Source organism: Manis javanica, chromosome 13, assembly GCF_040802235.1.
Source record: "Manis javanica isolate MJ-LG chromosome 13, MJ_LKY, whole genome shotgun sequence".
NCBI lineage: Eukaryota > Metazoa > Chordata > Mammalia > Pholidota > Manidae > Manis > Manis javanica.
Window position 1 is genome coordinate 27,682,931 of NC_133168.1, and position 19,210 is coordinate 27,702,140.

The 19,210-nt window shown below is 33.7% G+C and overlaps 1 protein-coding gene across 10 annotated transcripts in view; it reads left to right on the top strand.

Moving 5' to 3' along the window:
- The window catches only part of CEP162 (centrosomal protein 162), a 99,416-nt gene that overhangs the window by 13,701 nt on the left and 66,505 nt on the right, over positions 1 to 19,210 (top strand). For 8 of the 10 annotated variants that reach the window (XR_012124155.1, XR_012124156.1, XM_073219376.1 and 5 more), the window contains 6 exons: positions 2,133 to 2,279; positions 2,620 to 2,803; positions 4,783 to 4,850; positions 9,148 to 9,260; positions 10,804 to 10,834; positions 15,999 to 16,115. Coding sequence is in view for 8 of the 10 variants with exons in the window: in XM_073219376.1 (XP_073075477.1) it covers positions 2,133 to 2,279; positions 2,620 to 2,803; positions 4,783 to 4,850; positions 9,148 to 9,260; positions 10,804 to 10,834; positions 15,999 to 16,115 (660 nt within the window). In the remaining 2 variants the exon portion in view is untranslated. The remainder of the gene's footprint in view (positions 1 to 2,132; positions 2,280 to 2,619; positions 2,804 to 4,782; positions 4,851 to 9,147; positions 9,261 to 10,803; positions 10,835 to 15,998; positions 16,116 to 19,210) is intronic. The other 2 variants (XM_073219372.1, XM_073219375.1) reach the window with 2 other exon arrangements.

Consider the following 19,210-nt stretch of genomic DNA (forward strand, 5'->3'; position numbering starts at 1 on the left):
TGAGATATGAATTGATTTCTTTATTACTTATTACATAATTGAGAAATACTTCTGCATATTCAGTTACTTTACATTGAGATAATTTATATTTTCTCAAATTATGATGACCAGTACATTTACATATTATATTTAATGGTAAATTAATTTAAGGTGATTTAATAAAATATGATGACAATATATTAATTAGTCATCACATTGAAAAGGTTTTAACAAATCTATAGACTTTGACATCACAATCTGTTACTTATAATAGTAAAAAATAGTTTATTGCTTTAATGGTAATAAAACTAATTATTGAGTCTGTCTGTACTTGTGTACAGCTTTCCCAGAACTATTCCTGGTCACATGTTTACAACTGGGAGATTACTCTGGGATGTTTCTTCAGTATGCCTGCTATACGGTATACTGCTGGGTCTGTAAGGAACCCCAGGCCACTTCTGTTAAGTACCGACCTTCACACTCTTTGTGGATCATTAAGCACCATTTTATAAACTAATAGGGTTTCTGTATCTCTTCTTTAGGGGAATATTTACACATGACTTTGTTTTTTTTCACATAAAATTGAGCCAAATTCCTTAATGTGATAATTAATGCTCTACATAGTCTGATTAGAACCCTCCTTTTCTGGCCTCATGTGCTCCAGCCACACTCAGTTATTCCTCATTTCCTGGAAATGCCATTTGCTCCATGCCTCTGTGCATTAGCTCATGCTTTCTTGCCACTAGAATTCCTTTCCTTTCATCCTTCCTGTGCAGTAAAGCTTGGCATTACCTCTTGTTTGCAATCCTTCCCTAATTCTTCTAGCTTCCTTTGCAACATAATTGTTTTCTCCTTTACATACTGTGTTGATAGTCTTAGCCTATAAGATTACCTCTAAGGTTAGGAGCTTTGTGAGGGCAGGAAACACATCTTTTTTCTTGTACCCCTTGACTCTCAACAGTAAGTAAAAAATATGTTTAATACATGAATGTTAGAGTGAATTTGATAGTCACTTTTCTGTCCTTAATACTATACAATAAGGAATTGTCTTAATGAAAAATTCAGTGCATTTTTTTTCATAAAACCCCAAACCAGGCAACAGTGCTGAAGTTTGCATGTAAGGAATTCTTTTTTAGAATCTTTTCCCCATTTGGTGCTTGAAAAGGATATTATGTAATGAAGTACTATTGGAACTGTTGACAAAGATTTGAAATTTTATTAGCATTAAAGTCTCACTTCTAGAAAGTAATGAATCAGAGATGGAGTATGCAGCTCACCCCAAAAAGAAAGACTAGGCCATAGACCAACACTTGAATGTAAATTGACTGAAGTACTAATAATTAAAAAATAATTTGTCAGTCAGAAGTGGATTTGATTAGTAAGGGAGACAAACAAGGATACTTAAGAAGCAAACTGACAGTATCCACTTAAATAAGGGAGAGGGTTTCTCAGCCCAAGGCCATAACCTAGTCCCTCATTCAGCACAGATATTTATTAAATTTATGTTATGTTTTGAGTACTAGACACTAGCACACAAAGCCAAGATATGATTCCTAACATCAAAAGTGTAGAACTTTTTGAGGGAGAAATAACTTTCTCAGTGTTTCAGTTTTCTAGTGCTTTTAGAATTAAGAGCAAACCCCTACCTGGCCTAGAGGACAAGAATGGTTTGACCATCAACTCCTGCTCCGGGCTTATTTCCTCCAGATGCACCCTTACTCTCTGCATCCAGCCTCCCTGGCCTTTTTGCACACACCCTCAAACGTGTTCTGTGGACACTTTGTACCATCTCTTCCTCTGCCTGAAATTGTCTCTGTTTTCCAGTTCACCCAGTTACAGCCGCCTCTTCATATAAGGATGAAGATACTCTTAGGTGGCATGGTATACTGGTTTAAATACTTGTGCTTCAAAATAATTGTTAAAATATTATCTCACTATGCAAATTTTTGAAATAGTCTCTCTAATAAGATCTACTGCTAGCAAATAGAACTAAATTTTTCTTTTGTGAATTTTAGGTCTGATGGATATTTATTTAGTAAACCAAGGTTTATTTTGTAGCTAATATCCACAAAATTAGTTATTACTGAGTTGATATAGTACTGAAAAAAATTTCCTAAACATAAATATCTAACGATATTAACTCTCATCCCTAGGACGGCTTGGAACAAATGTAAGCTATTTGAAAACAAAGCAGACCGCTCAGCCTATTACGGTAACAGAGGAGCCCTCTGCCAGATGGGTTCAGGTTCTTAAGAACAGTGGAACCTCTGTCTTAAGTATTGACAGTTTAGAAACAAATGGTAAGAAATTTAAGGGATATGAGCTGACAGGCTAATTACTGTGCTTATAATCAGAATTTTTATAAAAATTAATTCATAACTGTCTTGGAGCTGCCTTTACTGACTGAACCATGAAACAGCTGTAATATCTTTAATTCTTTTAATAGCTTAGAATTACACATCTAGAAAAGCCTTATGACCTTACATTTTGATTATGAATATAAATCTGTTAGGTGGGTGAGAGATTAAAGTATGTTTTAGTTTTTTAAAAATTTACTATAAATGTCAAAAAAGGCATTATTATAATTAATTTTTTCAAAATTATGTACATTAATAAAATATATTTGTGCTTTCCATTTAGACATGGTAGTTTCTGAGCTCAATCACAGTGTCCTTGGATTGGGATTGGACACATTAGAAGAACAAGAAGAAAAAGAACAATTTTTTACCAGGCTTGAGAAAGGCTTAACATCTTCCATTGATTATTCAAGATTAAATAAGGAGTTAGATTCTAATGACTCCATATATTTTAAAGCTTTACATAGGTAATGTAAATTCAACATAAACTGATCATTAAATGCTTTTCATGTGTATGTTTTTGGAAGGGTGATATCTGCATGGACTTAACGGTAAACATTGTAACAGGCAAAGGTTAGATCCTATTTTTAATTCATTATTTTGGTCAGGATATCACTGCTACATGAATGACATGTGTTGATTTGTATTTGAGAGCCCTCTTTGCCTCCAGATATCTGAAATTTCCTCCCTGAGATACTGAGAGTAACAGTACATTGCCAAAAATATCCTACTAGGAAAGTAATTAGAAAGTGATTTTCCACAGAGAGGGTAAATAAGAAAGTCCAGGGAGCTGATATAGCTTCAGGGAGAAAAGGAACAGGAAAGAAGGGGAAGCAGGCAGGGTTGGTCTGTGTCCTCCCTTCGTGGATGGTTCACCCTGATGATTATCAGGAGGTGTCCATGTATCCTGGAAATCCTACTGGTTGACTGAAGTGGTCCTCTGGTACGTACAGTAGACCTTTGACATTGTCACCTTTGTGACACCTGGTATCTTTAATTTCCTCAGGTTCAGTTTTCAATTTAAGTTTTAAAATTACAAATGGAAGTCAGATTTACAACTTTACAAACACCAAGTGTTAATAAAGTAAGGAGCAGAAAATCATAACCTCTGGATGTGTAGTACCTGGCCCCCTCAGGCTGTGTAGGTTCTTGCCGACAGCGGATAAAGCAGTACAGTGACTGTCATGAACTACCCGTGCGGGGACTGACATGTCTCCTCAGGGCACTACTGCCTCATTTTACCCTCCCTGCAAGCTGACAAGTTAGCCTGCCAGTTCCGTGGATGCCGATTAGAGAGACAGGATTCCTGGGTCAGAAATGAAGGACTATTCCTCACAACAAAAGCAGTGCCCGCGTGTCATGGTTACTTCCCTCAGTTCCCCATGTCCCGCAAGGCCCTCGGAGGCAGCGCACCGCGCCATGATGGCTGTCTGCACGTGTAGTCGGCTGCTTCCCAGGAGAGGATCACTGAGCTGGCGGAACCTATTGCTCTTACAGTTAGTGGAGCCACGCCTTCTCTTTGGGAGATGCTGTTGCTGGCTTTGTCAGGTCTCTCTGCCAGCACAACCCGGAGAAACGCCCTGGGAAAGGAGCGCCTGTGCTTGGAGCTCACGGCACGCCCTGCCAAGGGCCACCCGAGGACCTGCGCGGATTGCCCCTCCCCACCGTGTCCGTGCAGATTAAGCACACAGGCTTGTTGGCCACAAGTTTTTGCCTCACCCTTTGTAATAGTTCTTAACTTTTTGTTATTTCTTAAAAATATTCTTACCCACTGTTATTTCTGCTCTCGAACAAGCTAGTCAGAGTGCTGCACAGCATTGAGTATGCAATGCTGTTTGCTGTTTTTATTATTCTAGTTTTATAGTTTCTTGTATCTGCTAAAGATCTCACAGAAGACGTGGTTGATGGATTGGAAAAGGTAGAACTGATTCCTTGGTTTGAAAGAAAGCGGTAGGTGATTTGCTCAAGCTCCTTTGTCGCTTGTCTGAATATTTATTAGTTTAAGGCTCCTATTCAGCTTCCATTTCAGGATTAAATTGCTTATTAGCATGTAAATGCTGACCCTGGCATTTTTTTTCTGGCCTCCACGTAGACTTCACTGGTCTCATCACTTGTGGTCAATTCCTAATCTTCCCTGTAGAAAGAATATCTGGGCCTAGACATGTAAATGGATAGATTTAAGTATAAAATTGTATATTTGTGTTTGAAGTTAAGAAATAGTGGCATTTCTTACCCTTTGTATTTGGCAGTTACAGTTAGTCTTAGACTTTGATAATCTTTTAGTTTCAAAGCATTATCCTCATAGCTCCCGAATTTTTAGCTTTTCATAGAACACGAGTACCTGAGAAAAAATATATAATATTAGAGGTTTTTAAAAACTAGCACAAAGGATTGCATGGAGGTGTATTATTAACATGTAATACTAAATAAGTAAATATTTTTCCAGTAATCAAGCTAATGCAGAATTTACTGAAGATAAAGAGGAGAATGAATCAAAACATGAAGAACAGCCAGGTAATTTCACTGGTTTTAACATTTATAATATTTGAAAAGATAATTTAGCTTTTAATAAAGACATTAATAAGAGAAAAATAGTTAAAAGTAAAATCAGATTACCTTGGGAAGAGCTCTGAACAAATAGAGTGAATTCCCTGCTACAATCTGAGCTACTAAGAAATTGTTGCAAGTGCCCTCCTGCGTCGTTTGTTGGCAGTGGGCAGTGGACCAGTGGGAAGACAGAAAAAAGGATTTTTGTGCTTAGCCCGGGGCACCCGTGGAGCCTGGACAAACACCTCCAAAGCATGGTTGGGGGAGGGGAGTGGGTATTTCTTTTTCTATCTTTTGATATTTAATGTGCCTGTGTTTTTCAAATGGCTTTCTTATAGATAGCATATAGCTGTAATTTGGTGTTTTAGCCAATCTGATAGCCTCTGACTTTTAATTGAAATGTTTATACCCTTTATAAAAACATTCATTGGCAATGGTTATTTACTGTTTGCCATTTGTTTTTTAGCTCTCCATCTTCTTTTTTCTTGTTACTGTGTTTGTCCTGTATTCTATTGGATTATTTATAGCATTCCATTTTATCCCTTTTTTGTCTTGTTAGTTATACCTGTTTGCTGTATTTTTTCTTACTTGCCCCATGATTCACAATATGTGTCTTTTTCTTATTAGTCTATATTATGCTAGTTTATACAAGTCTTAACAGTAACACTCTCCAAACACTCAGTTTTTGTCATACATTTTTCTGCTACGTATCTTAAAAACCCCACAATACATTATTACTTATTATTATTAATGTTAATGGTTTTATATTATCACTTAATTCTTAAGGATGATAAAAAATTTATATTTATATAAAAATTTCTATTTATCTACATATTTACCATTCCCAGTGCTTGTACTCCTTTGCACAGATTTGAATTTCCTTTTTTAACTTTTATTTTGAAATGAATCTTTTAAAATTTAGTTTCAAATTGAGGTATAATTAACATATTTTTCAGGTGTACAGCATACTGATTTGACATATATATACATTGCAAAATGATTACCACATCAAGTTGAGTTAATATTTGTCACCTTACATAATTACAAAAAATAATTTGCTTTTCTTGTGATAATTTTAAGATGTTCTCTTAGCAATTTTCATATAGTTGCTTTCTAGTATTATTTTGAGTTTCTACCCAGTATTTTTTTTTCATCATGAAGAACCTCCTTTAACAAATTTCTTGTAGTGCAAGTGTACTATCAATGAATTCTCTGTTTTTGTCTGGAAATATATTTGCCTTTGTTTTTGAAAAATACTTTTGCCTGATATAAAATTCTAGGCAGTTTTTTTTCTTTAAGCACTTTAATGATTTCATTTTGTTAACTTTTGATAATAAAGAGAAGTTACTGGTAATTCCTGTTATTGTTATTTTGTATATATTGTGGTTTTTTTTCTGTTTTCGAAATGTTTTGTCCATTAATTCTTCAGATATCATTTCTGTCCTCCTCCCCATCCTCTGGCCCTAATTACAAATAGGTTAGAAAACTGAATTCTGTCCCACAAGTTACTCAGACTGTTTCCTTCTTTAAAGCTTTTTGCCCCTCTGTGCTTCTGCTTTTTTTTGCTATGTGTTCAAGTTCACTGATCTTTTTTCTTCTTTTCTTTAATCTTCTGTTAATTCATCAAATGATTTTTCTTTCACTCTAGAATTTCCTTTTGGACTTTTTTCCCCCAAATCTCTTTAGTCTCTTCCCTCAGAGTTACTTTTTTCTCAAGTTCTCAGCATTGAACATATTCTGCATGTGTTCCCAACATTTGTTCCAATATATTCCCAACATTTGTTCATTTCTGGGTCTCTTTCTATTGACTTCTTCTAGTTATGGCCATTTTTTTCCACCTTATTCTAAGTCTAGTGATTTTTTTTTTTTTTAGTTGGGTATTGGATATGTAGATTTTTACATTGTTAATTGTCTGGATTTTGTTTTCTTTTTTAAAAGATTGTTGAGGTTCGTTCTGGCAGTTGATGCTGCCAGTTTAATCCTTTCAGGCTTTTCTTATGTTTCGTCAGGGAAAGTCTAGAGTGACCTTTGACCTAGCTGAGTTTGGCACCACTGCTAATGCACAGCCCCCCTGAGGTTTCTGCTGAATGCCCTTACTTCACAGTGAGGACTTATTTCACTCAAGATGTTTAGAGCTCCAGTCTTCTTACCCTGTGTGAACTCTGGGAATTGTCCAGCCTGAACCATCCCAGTTATTCTTTGCTGAAACTACACAAGAATGGATTAGTATTCAGCAAAGACTCAAGGAGACCGCAGGCAGATTACTACAGCTCTGTTTCTACGTAGGTACTTCCTATCATTATCACTGCCCTGTAACTTCTAATTGCCTCAACTTTTCTGATCTCTTATCTCTGTCTGCTTAGCACAAGACCATCTTGATCTCCACATTTCCTGCTCAGCTTTCTAAAATGTATATACTTTCAAGTACGTTAGGGATCATCTCACTTGTTAATCATTTCTTGGAAATCAAATTTTTGTGCTGCGGGTTGTCCATTGTCTGAAAACAGTTGTTTCATACATTTTGTTCAGTTGACTCATTGTTTACAAAGTCCTTAAAATCCAACATGGTAGAGGAGAAAGTCCTCTAGTGTGCCTCCTACTTGAATCAAAATTTGTAGCTAACTTCCAACAATGAAAAATGTTTCCAAAATGTATCATTTAGATCTTTTACATTGAATATTGTTTATTAGAATTTTAAAAACATTTTATGTAAATACTGTTTTCAAAGTGACAGGGGTACGGAATATAATAATAGAAATAGTACCTTGTCTTTGTAACATCCTCCTCCCACAAGTATCGGAACACTGCAAATATTCTCCTTTTCCAACCAATATGGGAGAGCCTGGGTATTAGCTCTGATATTTCTCAGTGGGGCACCACCTTCTCGGCTTGGTTTTATTCTTCCGTTTTTGTATAAACTTAATTTGCTTTGGTATTTCTTTCTGGAATCTTTGATGTGCTATTATTTTCCTTCCCTTTATTTCTCATTTTATCTATCTCATTTCTATCTACCAGTGACATTTTCTTCCTACTTCAAACATAGTTTATTCATGACAAATTCCTGGGGAAGGAATATGTTGGACAACAATATTTGCCTATAGACTATTCAGTTGCTAAGTGCAGTTGACAAAATCTATTTTTTTTAAATTCACAATTTATTAGCACTTTTCCCAATCAGAAATAGTATTTGGCTTATTAACTTTTGGTTCATAGTAAGTACAATGCTAGGTGTAATAATACTAACAGATAATTATTACTACTAAATATAACACCTAACACTTGTATATATAATATATAGTGTATATCAGTCACTGTTCTAAACACTTTAATTTTTAGTCTTCTCAGTGACCTTTTGAGATAAGTACTATTTTCATCCCAATATTATAGATGAGAAAAATGAGGCAAAGAGAATTTTTGACTTGGTGATGGTTCTGCAGTTGAAAGTAGCAGAACCAGGAATTGAATGCAGGCCTTCAGGCTTCTGGTCATGCTCTTAAGCTCTATGCTGTTTTATGTGAACTGTTGCTTATGCTACCTCTCAGCAGTCACGCAGACACTACACTACACCTCCTTCCACTGATCTCAGGGAGTTCTCAAAACCCGAGTATTGTCGAAATTCACTGTTGTACCCTCCCAGGTCTCCTCAACTTGTTCATCATTTTTACTTAAACAAATCTAATTTCAGAGGTTACTTAAAATTCAGTCATTCCTACCTTGGACATTAGAATCTTAATTATCATATATTAGTCCTAGCACCCAGAATTATGTTTAATACAAAGTAATTTCTTGATAACTGTTTTGTGAATTTATATCTACTGAAATTTAGAAAATTCCAGTGTTCTTTTTCATGTGGAAGAGTTGTAACATATGTAACAATTTGTATATAATGATTTGAAACAAAAATTGTAACAGTTCATATGTAAACAGTTTCAGATTTTTGTCTTTGAAAAACAAATATTAAAATTTGTTTAAAAGTTATAAAATATTTTGGACAGCCCTATAATATTTTAGTCAGTTAATAATATAAAAGATTAAAAATGAAAACTTTTATAACTAATTGAAGTACAAGAAAAATGAAATAAACCTGTCTTTTGAGTTGAATTCTATTACAACTTTGCAAAAAAAGGTTTCTAAAGCTATCTTTCTGTCAACATTTTAATAAATTATTCTTATACAGAGTTCTTCCTTTGGTAATCCAGTCGTTTTCTGGAATTTGACTTTCTGACCCTGTGATCTTTGTATTTTTAAAAATTATTTTCTTCAGAAGATTACAGTGATGATTTTGAAGATGAGGATATTGATGCACATTTGACTACTAAAGAAGAGACTAATTCCAAAGAAAATTCCATATCAGAAAATATAAATGCACCCAAACAGGTATATATCAATTATAAATTTGACAGTTTTAAAGCTTCTTTTATCACCTTAGCTAATTGTTTTTATATGAAGAGCATGAAATTTGGAGATTTTTCATAGTTTTGCTCATTGTTACAAAGTTATAGGTATCAGCAAGTCAACTTAGTGCCTTAATGAAATACCATAGTTAATTCTTTTGGCAGATAATTTCCTTAAGGTTTAGAAATTGAAAACTTAATTAAAATCTCAAGTCTATTTTTTAAACAGGTATATTAAATCACACTTTTCTTTGGCAGGTCTTGTCCTTGTGAAGTACAGTAAATACCCCTCCTCAGTATTTATCCTAATAGTGACATTACTATCTGAAACTTAATTGGCTACATTACTACATTCACGTTCAGTGTTGCTGTACTCTAGTTCTCTGATATCTCTGTTCTTACCAAGACTGGCCAAGTGTTCTCTTCCATATTGCTTGCCATGTAAAATTTATCCTTGAAGATCCCTAATAGTAAGCAGTAGAATAATAACTATTTGTTATATTGGTCTTGATCCAGACACGGTCTCTTTTGGAACTGTGTATTAGGAATAGATGTTTTGAAAACGTTATGTAACCATACATTCTAAATAGAAGTGAGGGACACTTTCCAGGTATTAGTAAACACTCTTATTTTTAAATTTACCTAATACTTTGTCCTTGGGTGTCTCTATGTTACTCAGCTTGGAGGGAAAGATAAGATGACTTTAGAAATACACAAAGATTAATGTGATATGATTATTCTTAGGTATTAATGGGATTTATACTTGTAATGTGGCAATTACAATATTTTGTGAAAAATAAATAGGTCAGTAGAAGAGGTGATAGTTTGGTATATTAGGAGAGTACAACTTGCATAAAAATGTGCCATCCTAAATGTGGAACCCTAATAGAGAGCCATCTGGGTAAGGATCAAAATAGGAAGGAGTTAGAGCTCTTTCATTGGGATGATCCTACACACTGCCTATCCAAGTGGAGAATGTAGATGACACTAATTAGAAAACTTACTTTAAAGGAACCTACAGTTTTGACAAATTTTAACTTCCATGCCATTTGATGGCCTGCCTTTTTGAAAATTTTTTTTCCAAAATATACATGAAACAATGATTACAAGTTATATTTGATCATTAATTTTGAACAATAAGGGAAGAATGACTGGTGATGTTATAATAGAAGGAATTATGTATAAAATAGTCATGTTACCTTGAAGTTTGAAAAATAGAATTTTTGAGCAAGGTAGGTGAATAGATGGTATCTAGAAACTCTTAACCAATGTTATAAAAGCCTAAATTAATTACCAATAATTGCCAAGGTTCTGAAGAGACCTGTAGAAGTTCTCTCACAGTTACATTCTCTGACCATGTAGGTTTGTTGGTGAATGAGAGTGATAGAAAAAACCTAGAGGTCACATTTCTTGACCTTTTACTAATGGAATAAAGCACTGACTTTCAAATTTTGTTACCATGTGCATCATGGTCATTTTATGTAACTGGTTTCAAATCAAATTATTGTTTTCTTCTTTTAATTTAGGAAGAAGAGAAAACTGGCATGCTGGCTAATGGTAAATATTTATATTCATATCTTTTAGTTGGAAAAAAATTGGTCTGTTCAGAATTGCATCTAAATTATTCTGAATCACTATCTCTGTTGTTAAATATCTAATGAATTGAAGTAAACAAATTTTCTCAACAAATGTACCTTCTGTTTATTTTGAATCCATCTTGTTTTATTTAGGAATATTTCCTATTTTAAAAGGCTAGTATCATAATGGCATTATGGGTTAATTCTACCAAACATTCAAAAACAAATTCGTATCAATCTTTCTTAAAATTTTCCAAATGCAGAAAAAGAGGGAATTCTTCCAAACTCATTCTATGAGATCAGCATCATCTTGAAATCAAGACCAGACAAAGATACCTCAGGAAAATAAAACCACAAGAAACAATCCCATTTATCACAGCATTAAAACAAATAAGATACTTAGGAATAAATTTAATCAAGGAGATAAGAGTTGGACACTTAAAATTGTAAAACATTGATGAAAGCAATTGAAGAACACCCAAATAAATGGAAAGATACTCTGTGCTCATTGATTGAAACAATTGATATTCTAAAAATGTCTATACTACCTAAAGTGATCTATAGATTTAGGGCACTCCCTATCAAATTCCAATGGCATTTTTTACAGAAATAGGAAAAATAATACTAAAACATGTATGGAATCATAAAAAGCCTTAATAGCCAAAGCAGTCTTAAAAAAGAAGAACAAAGCTGGAGGCATCATACTTCTTGATTTCAAACTATATTACTAAATTATAGTAATCAAAACAGTATGTTATTGGTCTTAAAAATAGACACAGAGATCAATGGAACAGTTGGAGAACCCAGAAATGATCATTTAATTTTGACAAAGGCACAAAGAATACACAGTGAGGAAAGGATAATTTCTTCGATAAATAGTATTTGGAAAACTGGGTAGCAAAAGATGAAACTGGACCATTATCTTACATGATACACAAAAATCAATTAAAAATGGATTAAATACTTGAGCATAAGACCTGAAACTGTAAAACAGCTGAAGAAAACATGGGAGGTAAGCTCTTTGACTTTGGTCTTGGCAATGATTTTTTAGATGTAACACCAAAACAAAGTCAGCAAAAGCAAAAATAAGGAAGTGGGAGTACATCAAACTAAAAATCTTATCACAGCAAAGGGAACCTTCAACACAATGAAAAGGCATTCTGTGAATGGAACAAAATACTTGCAAACCACTTGTCAAAGAAGAGGTTAATACCCAAACTACACAAGGAACTCATCTGGCTTTATAGTCAAAAAACAACTGAATTAAAAAAAATGGTCAAAGGATCCCAATAGCTATTTTCCCAAAGAAGACATACAAATGGCCAACAGATATATGGAAAAATGTTCAGTTTCACTAATCATCAGGGAAATGCAAATCCAGACCCTTCATCTGTCAGTATGGCTATTATCAAAACGGAGATAACAAAATTGGCAAGAATGTGAAGAAAAGGGAACCCTCATATACTGTTGGTGGGAATGTAAATGTGTAATCAGTATGGAAAACAGTATGAAGGGTCCTCAAGAAATTAAAAAGAGAACTACCATATTATCCAGCAATCCACTTTTGGGAATATATTCAAAGAAAATGAAATCTTAAAGTGATTTCTGTAACTCCCATGTTCGTTGTAGCATTATTCACAATAGCCAAGGTATGGAAACGACCTAACTGTTGATGGATGAATAAAAATGTGGAATATATATACTAATGGCATATTTTTCATCCTTTAAAAAGAAGGATATTGTGTCATTTGCAACAGTATGGATGACCCTGGAGGGCATTATGCTAAGTGAAATAAACCACGGAGAAAAACAAATACCACATAGTATTATTTATGTGTGGAATCTTAAAAAAAAAGTTCAACTTATATAAACATTAGAATGGAGGGTGCAGGAGGCTTGGAGGTTGGAGGATGGGAGAGACTGGTAAACAGGTACAAATATTAAGTTATAAGATTAATAAGTTCTAAGGATCTAATGTATAACATGATGAGTAAATAATATTGTATTATATAATTGAAATTTGGTAAAGTAGAATTTAAGTGTTCTCAACAATAAAAGCAGATTGTGAGGTGATGGATGTAATTAACTCACAGAAATCCTTTCACAGTATATACATATGTCAAATCATCATGTTGTACACATTGAATATATTGTAATTTTATTTGTCAGTTATGCCTCAGTAGATCTTGAAAAAACAAATATAGTTAATTGAAGAAGAAAACTAATTTACAGGGTCCCAACCAGTGATATATTGATATATGTTTAACAAAAAGATTCTAGAAGAAAAGAAAAAGCCTTATTTTGTAGACTTTGCCTGTTTTATGATATAAATACTTACATATTGATTGCAAGATAACGACATGCTGAAATACTATGAAGATACTATTCAGAAAGACTACAGAGACAACTGATATGAATTACCTTAAATTTGATAATAGTAAAATGTAGTAAAGCAAGAAGACGGGGAGGAAAGAAAATTATAGGCCAATATCCCTGATGAAAATAAATATAAACAAAACCCCTAACAATTAACAGCACATTAAAAGGATCATATACCATGACAAAATGGGATTTATCCCTGGATACAAGGATAGCTCGATATGTGCAAGACAGTCAGTATGTTACAACATGTTAACAAAATGAAAGCAAAAAAAGCCTAGTAATCTCAATAAACTGAAAAAGCATTTGACAAAGTTCAACATCTATTCGTAATTAAAACTCCCAACAAAATAGAACCTGCCTCACACAATAAAGACCATCTATGAAAAGCCTACAACTAACATCATAATCAGAGGGGGAAAATGGAGAACTTTCCCGCTAAGATCCAAAACAAGGCAAAGATGCCCACTCTCACCACTTTTGTTTAACATAGTACTGAAAGTTCTAACTAGAGAAGACAAGGAAAAAAGATACCCAAATCAGAAAGGAAGAAGTAAAATTATATCTGGCTGCCAATGGCATGATCACATGCATGGGAAACCCTAATGACTCCATAAAATTGTTAGAATTAGTAAACAAATTCAGTAAAAACTTCAATATACAAAAATCAGTCTTGTTTTCTATATATGAACAATAAACTATCTGAAAAAGAAATCAATAAAACAATCCCATTCACAATAGGAACAAAAAGGATAAGATACTTGGGAGTAAGCTTAACCAAAGAAGTGAAAGACTTTTAAACTGAAAAGTACAAAACATGGAAGTTAAAGAAATCACAGATGAATGAAAGGCATCCCATTTTCATGGACTGGAAGAATGAGTATTTTTTTAAATGTCCATACTGCTCAAAGTGATCTACATGTCTGCATGCAATCCCAATAAAAATCCCTATGTCATTCTCTACAGAAACAGGAAAATCAATTTAAAAATTTTTGGTGAACCACAAAAGACCCCAAATAGCCAAAGCAACTTTGAGAAAGAGCACAGCTTGGAGGCATCACACTGCCTGGTGTAACAATATATTATAAAGCTGTAGGTATCAAAGCAATATGGCATTGACATAAAAACAGATACAAAACTGATGAAACAGAATGGAGAGCCCAGAAATAAATCCATGTATCTATGTTCAACAAAGCTGCCAAGAATATACAATGAAGAGAGAATAATTTCTTTAATACAAGTGTTCAGGAAACTAGATATCCCCATAAAGAAGAAAGAAATTGGACCCTTATTTTGCACCACCTACAAAAATTAACTCAAAATGGATCGAAGACTTAAAGACCAAAACTACAAAACTACTGCAAGAAAACAAGAAGAAAGCTTCTTAACATTGTACTGGGCAATAATTTTTTAGATATGGTCCTATAAATACAGGCAACAAAAGCAAAAATACACAAATGGGATTGCATCAAACTAAAATGCTTCTGCATAACAAAAGAAACAACAGACTAAAAAAGGCAACCTATGGAATGAATGAGAGAAAATATTTGTAAACCATATAATAGGTAAGGGGTTAATATCCAAAATTCACAGAACTCATGTAGCTCAAGAGCAAAAAAAAAAAAAACCCAGATTGATTAAAAGTGAGCAAATGACCTGAATAGACATTCCTCAAAAGAAGACATGCAAATGGCCAATAGGTATATGAAAAGATGCTAAATTTCACTAATCATCAGAGAAATACAAAGAGATATCACTTCACACTTAGGAGGATTATCATCAGAAAGAGGAAAGATAAGTTTTGGTGAGGATGTGGAGACAAGGGAACTTTTGTACAGTGTTGGTGAGAATATAGATTGGTGTAGCCCCTGTGGAGAATGGTATGGAGGTTTCTGAAAAAAAAAATGGAACTACCTTATTATTCAGCAGTCCCACCTTTGGCTATATTTCAAAGACAATCTGTACTCCCTGTTCATTGCAGCGTTATAATAGCCAACATATAGATACAACCTAATATCCATCAATGGATGAATAAAGAAAATGTAACATACATAATATATTATGGATGACATCATGCTAAATGAAATAAGTGAGATACAGATCATGTATGTGTGGAATCTAAAAATGTTAAACTCATAGAAACAGAGCAGAATAATGGTTACCAGAGGCTGGGTGAGGAGAATATGGGAAGATGTTGGTTAAGGGGTACAAAGTTTCAGTTATGCAAGATAAGTAAGTTCTGGAGGTCTAACAATGTGACTATAGGTAAAAATATTGTATACTTGAGTTTGCTAAGGGGGAAATCTTAAGTATTCTCACAGCACACACACAAAAGATAACTATATAAGGTAATGGATATATTAGCTTGATTGTGGTAAATACATGTATTCACAATGTGTACATATATTGAATCATCAAATTGTACAATTAGAATTATAAAAATTACAATTTTTAGTTGTCAACTATACTTTAATAAAGCTGGGGGGAAAAAAGAATATTTCTTTCTGTTACTTTCTTCATCCCCTTTGCCTTCTACACCTAAATGTACATTAGACCTGTATACAAGCACAGATAATGTATGTTGATGTAAGTCTGATCTCTTGTTTTTAAGAAAGGCATGCTTGTGAAAGATACATGATTACATATTCTTTATTTGTAAATATTTCTTCGTTTTTATACAGCTTGTGTATAATTAAAATATTCCATTAAAGGAACTATACAAAGTTCTCTATATTCCTAATATATATTTTTTTATGTTGTTCCAGTGGAGCTGCTGGATTCATTAGACTCTGTTGCAGAGGTCAACCTTGATGAACAGGATAGAGCAACAACTAAGCCAAAAGCCCTGCCAGAAATAACTGATAATGAAATGACAGGAACAGGTAAAAGTGAAAAACTGACTGTTCTCTATTAATTGATTACACTTCTAGGGGAATATATGTTGTATATAATAATATGTATGATAACTATGTTGACAGTAAAATTTTAAATCTCACATTTTCTACCATATTTGACAACTTAAATAATCTGAATTTATTAATAGTGACACTTAATGCTAGTATGCCAAGTCAAGTGTGTTTTCAAATAAATACTTATTAATAAATGAATAAATGCTGTTGATAAAAAGTATAGCACTGTAGGGAAATAGTAACTAATTTTCTATGGCCCTCCAAAGTGTCCAGTTAAAATTGCCATGTGCAGGAGAAATGAGACTTTGGACTTTGATTTTCCGTAGTTCCCTGTGTATAGCAAAAAGCTAGATCACATACCCAAATTCTGAAATGCCTAGGACCATCTAAACTTAAACTTGTAAAGGTCTTTAAGATTGTTTTTTCAAAATTTTTTCTAAAGCGGTAGGTGGAATACTTATTTCCAAATGAAATCTCATGTAGTATACTCTCTTATACTCTCTGTGTAGATAAAAATGGTATTTTTTCGGTATAAATATGTTTACATTTGTAACATTTACTTATAAAGTTAGAACAATAATGGTCTTTTGAAATTTTTGAAATCAGAAGTTACAGGCATTTCTTATATTCTTATATCATCATCAGACTTCCAATATGTTTTTATATTTTGTTTTTGTAGTATAATATAAAAATATTATTGGTTTACTGCACAAATACTTGCACATGGAACTTCTTAATTAGCTTGCTTTGCAAGCCTCAGTTGACCAAGATGGTCAATTAAACCAATCCAGACACTTGGGAAAAAAGAGCAATGGAAATGATAAATCACTAACCAACTCCAAACATCTGCTTGCATTTTATTTTTTACTTCTTTGTACTTTTTACTGAAGTGTAGTATGCCTATATAAAAGTTAGTGTATCATAACAGTGCAAGTTGATGAACTTTCAAATACTGACACACTCATGTAACCGGCAACCAAATACAAAAAACAAAACATGACTGAAACCACAAAGCCCGCTCAGATTTCCTCTTTCTAGTCACTGCCATTCTAAGAGTCACCACTATCTTATTTCATCCAGTTGTGTATGTACAAATATGAAAGTAAAAAAATGACAATAGAATTTCTCATCAATACATGGTACTCCCTTACTTGTTATTACCCAGTTGAATGTTCTGCCACGATGGAAGCATGTGCTGAGCACATGTTCCTCTGTCTTACTGCTGTTTATTTATATACATGAAACATATGTGCCATGATAGTCCAGTTGTACAATTTTCATAAGCAGACATGAATTCTTCTAAAAGACCAGTGTAGATCTTATAGACCCATGAAGGAAGTTCACATATGTACAGGATGGGCAGAGAAGTACAACTTTATTCTAAGATATGCATGTAAACAAAGCAGGAGACAAAAGTTACCACTCCAGTGGCCTTCAAAATATTACAGTTACATACATGGCACATTTGCATGTACAGATTAATTTTTATTATAGTTCTTATGTTTTAAAGGATAATTTTTAATGAAATTCTGAATATTTGTAGAACCCATGATTTTCTCTGAAAACCTGTTTTTTATAAAACACAGTATGAATATTACTGCTGTAGGTTATAAGAAAAACTCAGAAATAAAAAATTGTATTACTGAAAATAAAAATTCTGTTAAGATTATCCAAGCAGTAATATAAAACTATAGTGTTTTGGTCTTATTTCTTAAATATTCTTGACTCTGAAATAGTTTGATGAGTCATTTATTGGAAGATAGTAGCATATGATTTTATTGTTGTGTAGCCTTGTGTTTATATTCCCAGCCTGGCCAGTTATCAGCTGTGTAACATTGAACAATTAGTGCCTCTAAGCCGCTTTATAATGAGATCTTGGGTTGGTCGATTGAGATAATGTGTAGTGCTGCATATATTGTTAAGATTCAATAAGCAGTAGCAACTGTATGGTTCTTCTTCTTATTTATACCAGTCCTCTGTTAATAGTACAAATTATAATTAAAAACCTGAAGGCATACAGTATTAATACTTCTTGATTGTGGGGTATTGAATTTATCTGGTATTTCAAACATTTTTTTTGAAAATCTTCAAATCGGCATATGAACTTGGTTTAAGAAGTGAAAAAGTTCAGTGGGTTGTTTTGTTTGGTTTTGTTTTTTACCAGGTTTCTTCCAGTATTAAGCAGGTTCAGATGATGCATTATCAAAGATCATCTTTTTAAAATAATACTTATGAAATTTTTTGTGCTTTATTATTTTGGAAAGGTTGGTAACTATAAAAATGAGGGCCGGAGCTAGCCTTTGCATATTTCCATTTGTCTCATGGGCAAGTACCATTTTGAGCTTTGGCTGTATGATTAGAATAGTCAGGATGAAAGTCATTCCATGACTAGACCCTTGGCTCTACAAAACAAGATTTGACATATTTCAACTTCCTAAAGTGGAAAAATATAAAGTGGAAAAATCTTGACTTGCAATAATATATAAAATAATTACATAGAGTCCTATCTTCTTTTTTTAATTGGTATGTCTCCTCTTGGCACTATTCTATCACAGAGTGTTGTAAATATTAAATGAGATAACAGGTATACCATGCATGACAGTCAGCCAGCCAAAAAGCAGATATTTATTGTGCATCTACTTTGTGACAGCCCTAGAGTATAGCTAGGGAGCAGAGAGTCTCTGCCCTAAGGGGACTTGCATAATTATTCTTAATTGCTTCTTTCTGGAAATGGCAGTGATTAGATTTCTGACACTTCCATAAAACCACTGCTGCTGCCTCTCCAGATAGTACTTTGCTTTGCTTCTGAGCTACTTTGGCTTATTTGTTTTCATTACATATTCCAGGAGCCTATTAATTGTCTAGGAATGAGGAATCCTCCTTCTGAACTCCCAGCTGCTACCCTACCTGTCTGTCTTCACTAAGAGGGGCCTGCTGGTATCAGTAACATGATGATGCCCTTTGGTCTGGGTGCGACTTGCTGCTCTGACTCCCCACACAGCAGCAGCAGAAACCAGCAGAAAGCAGGAGTTAAGAGCTTGCTTTTCCTTCCAGCTTCTTCCACACCC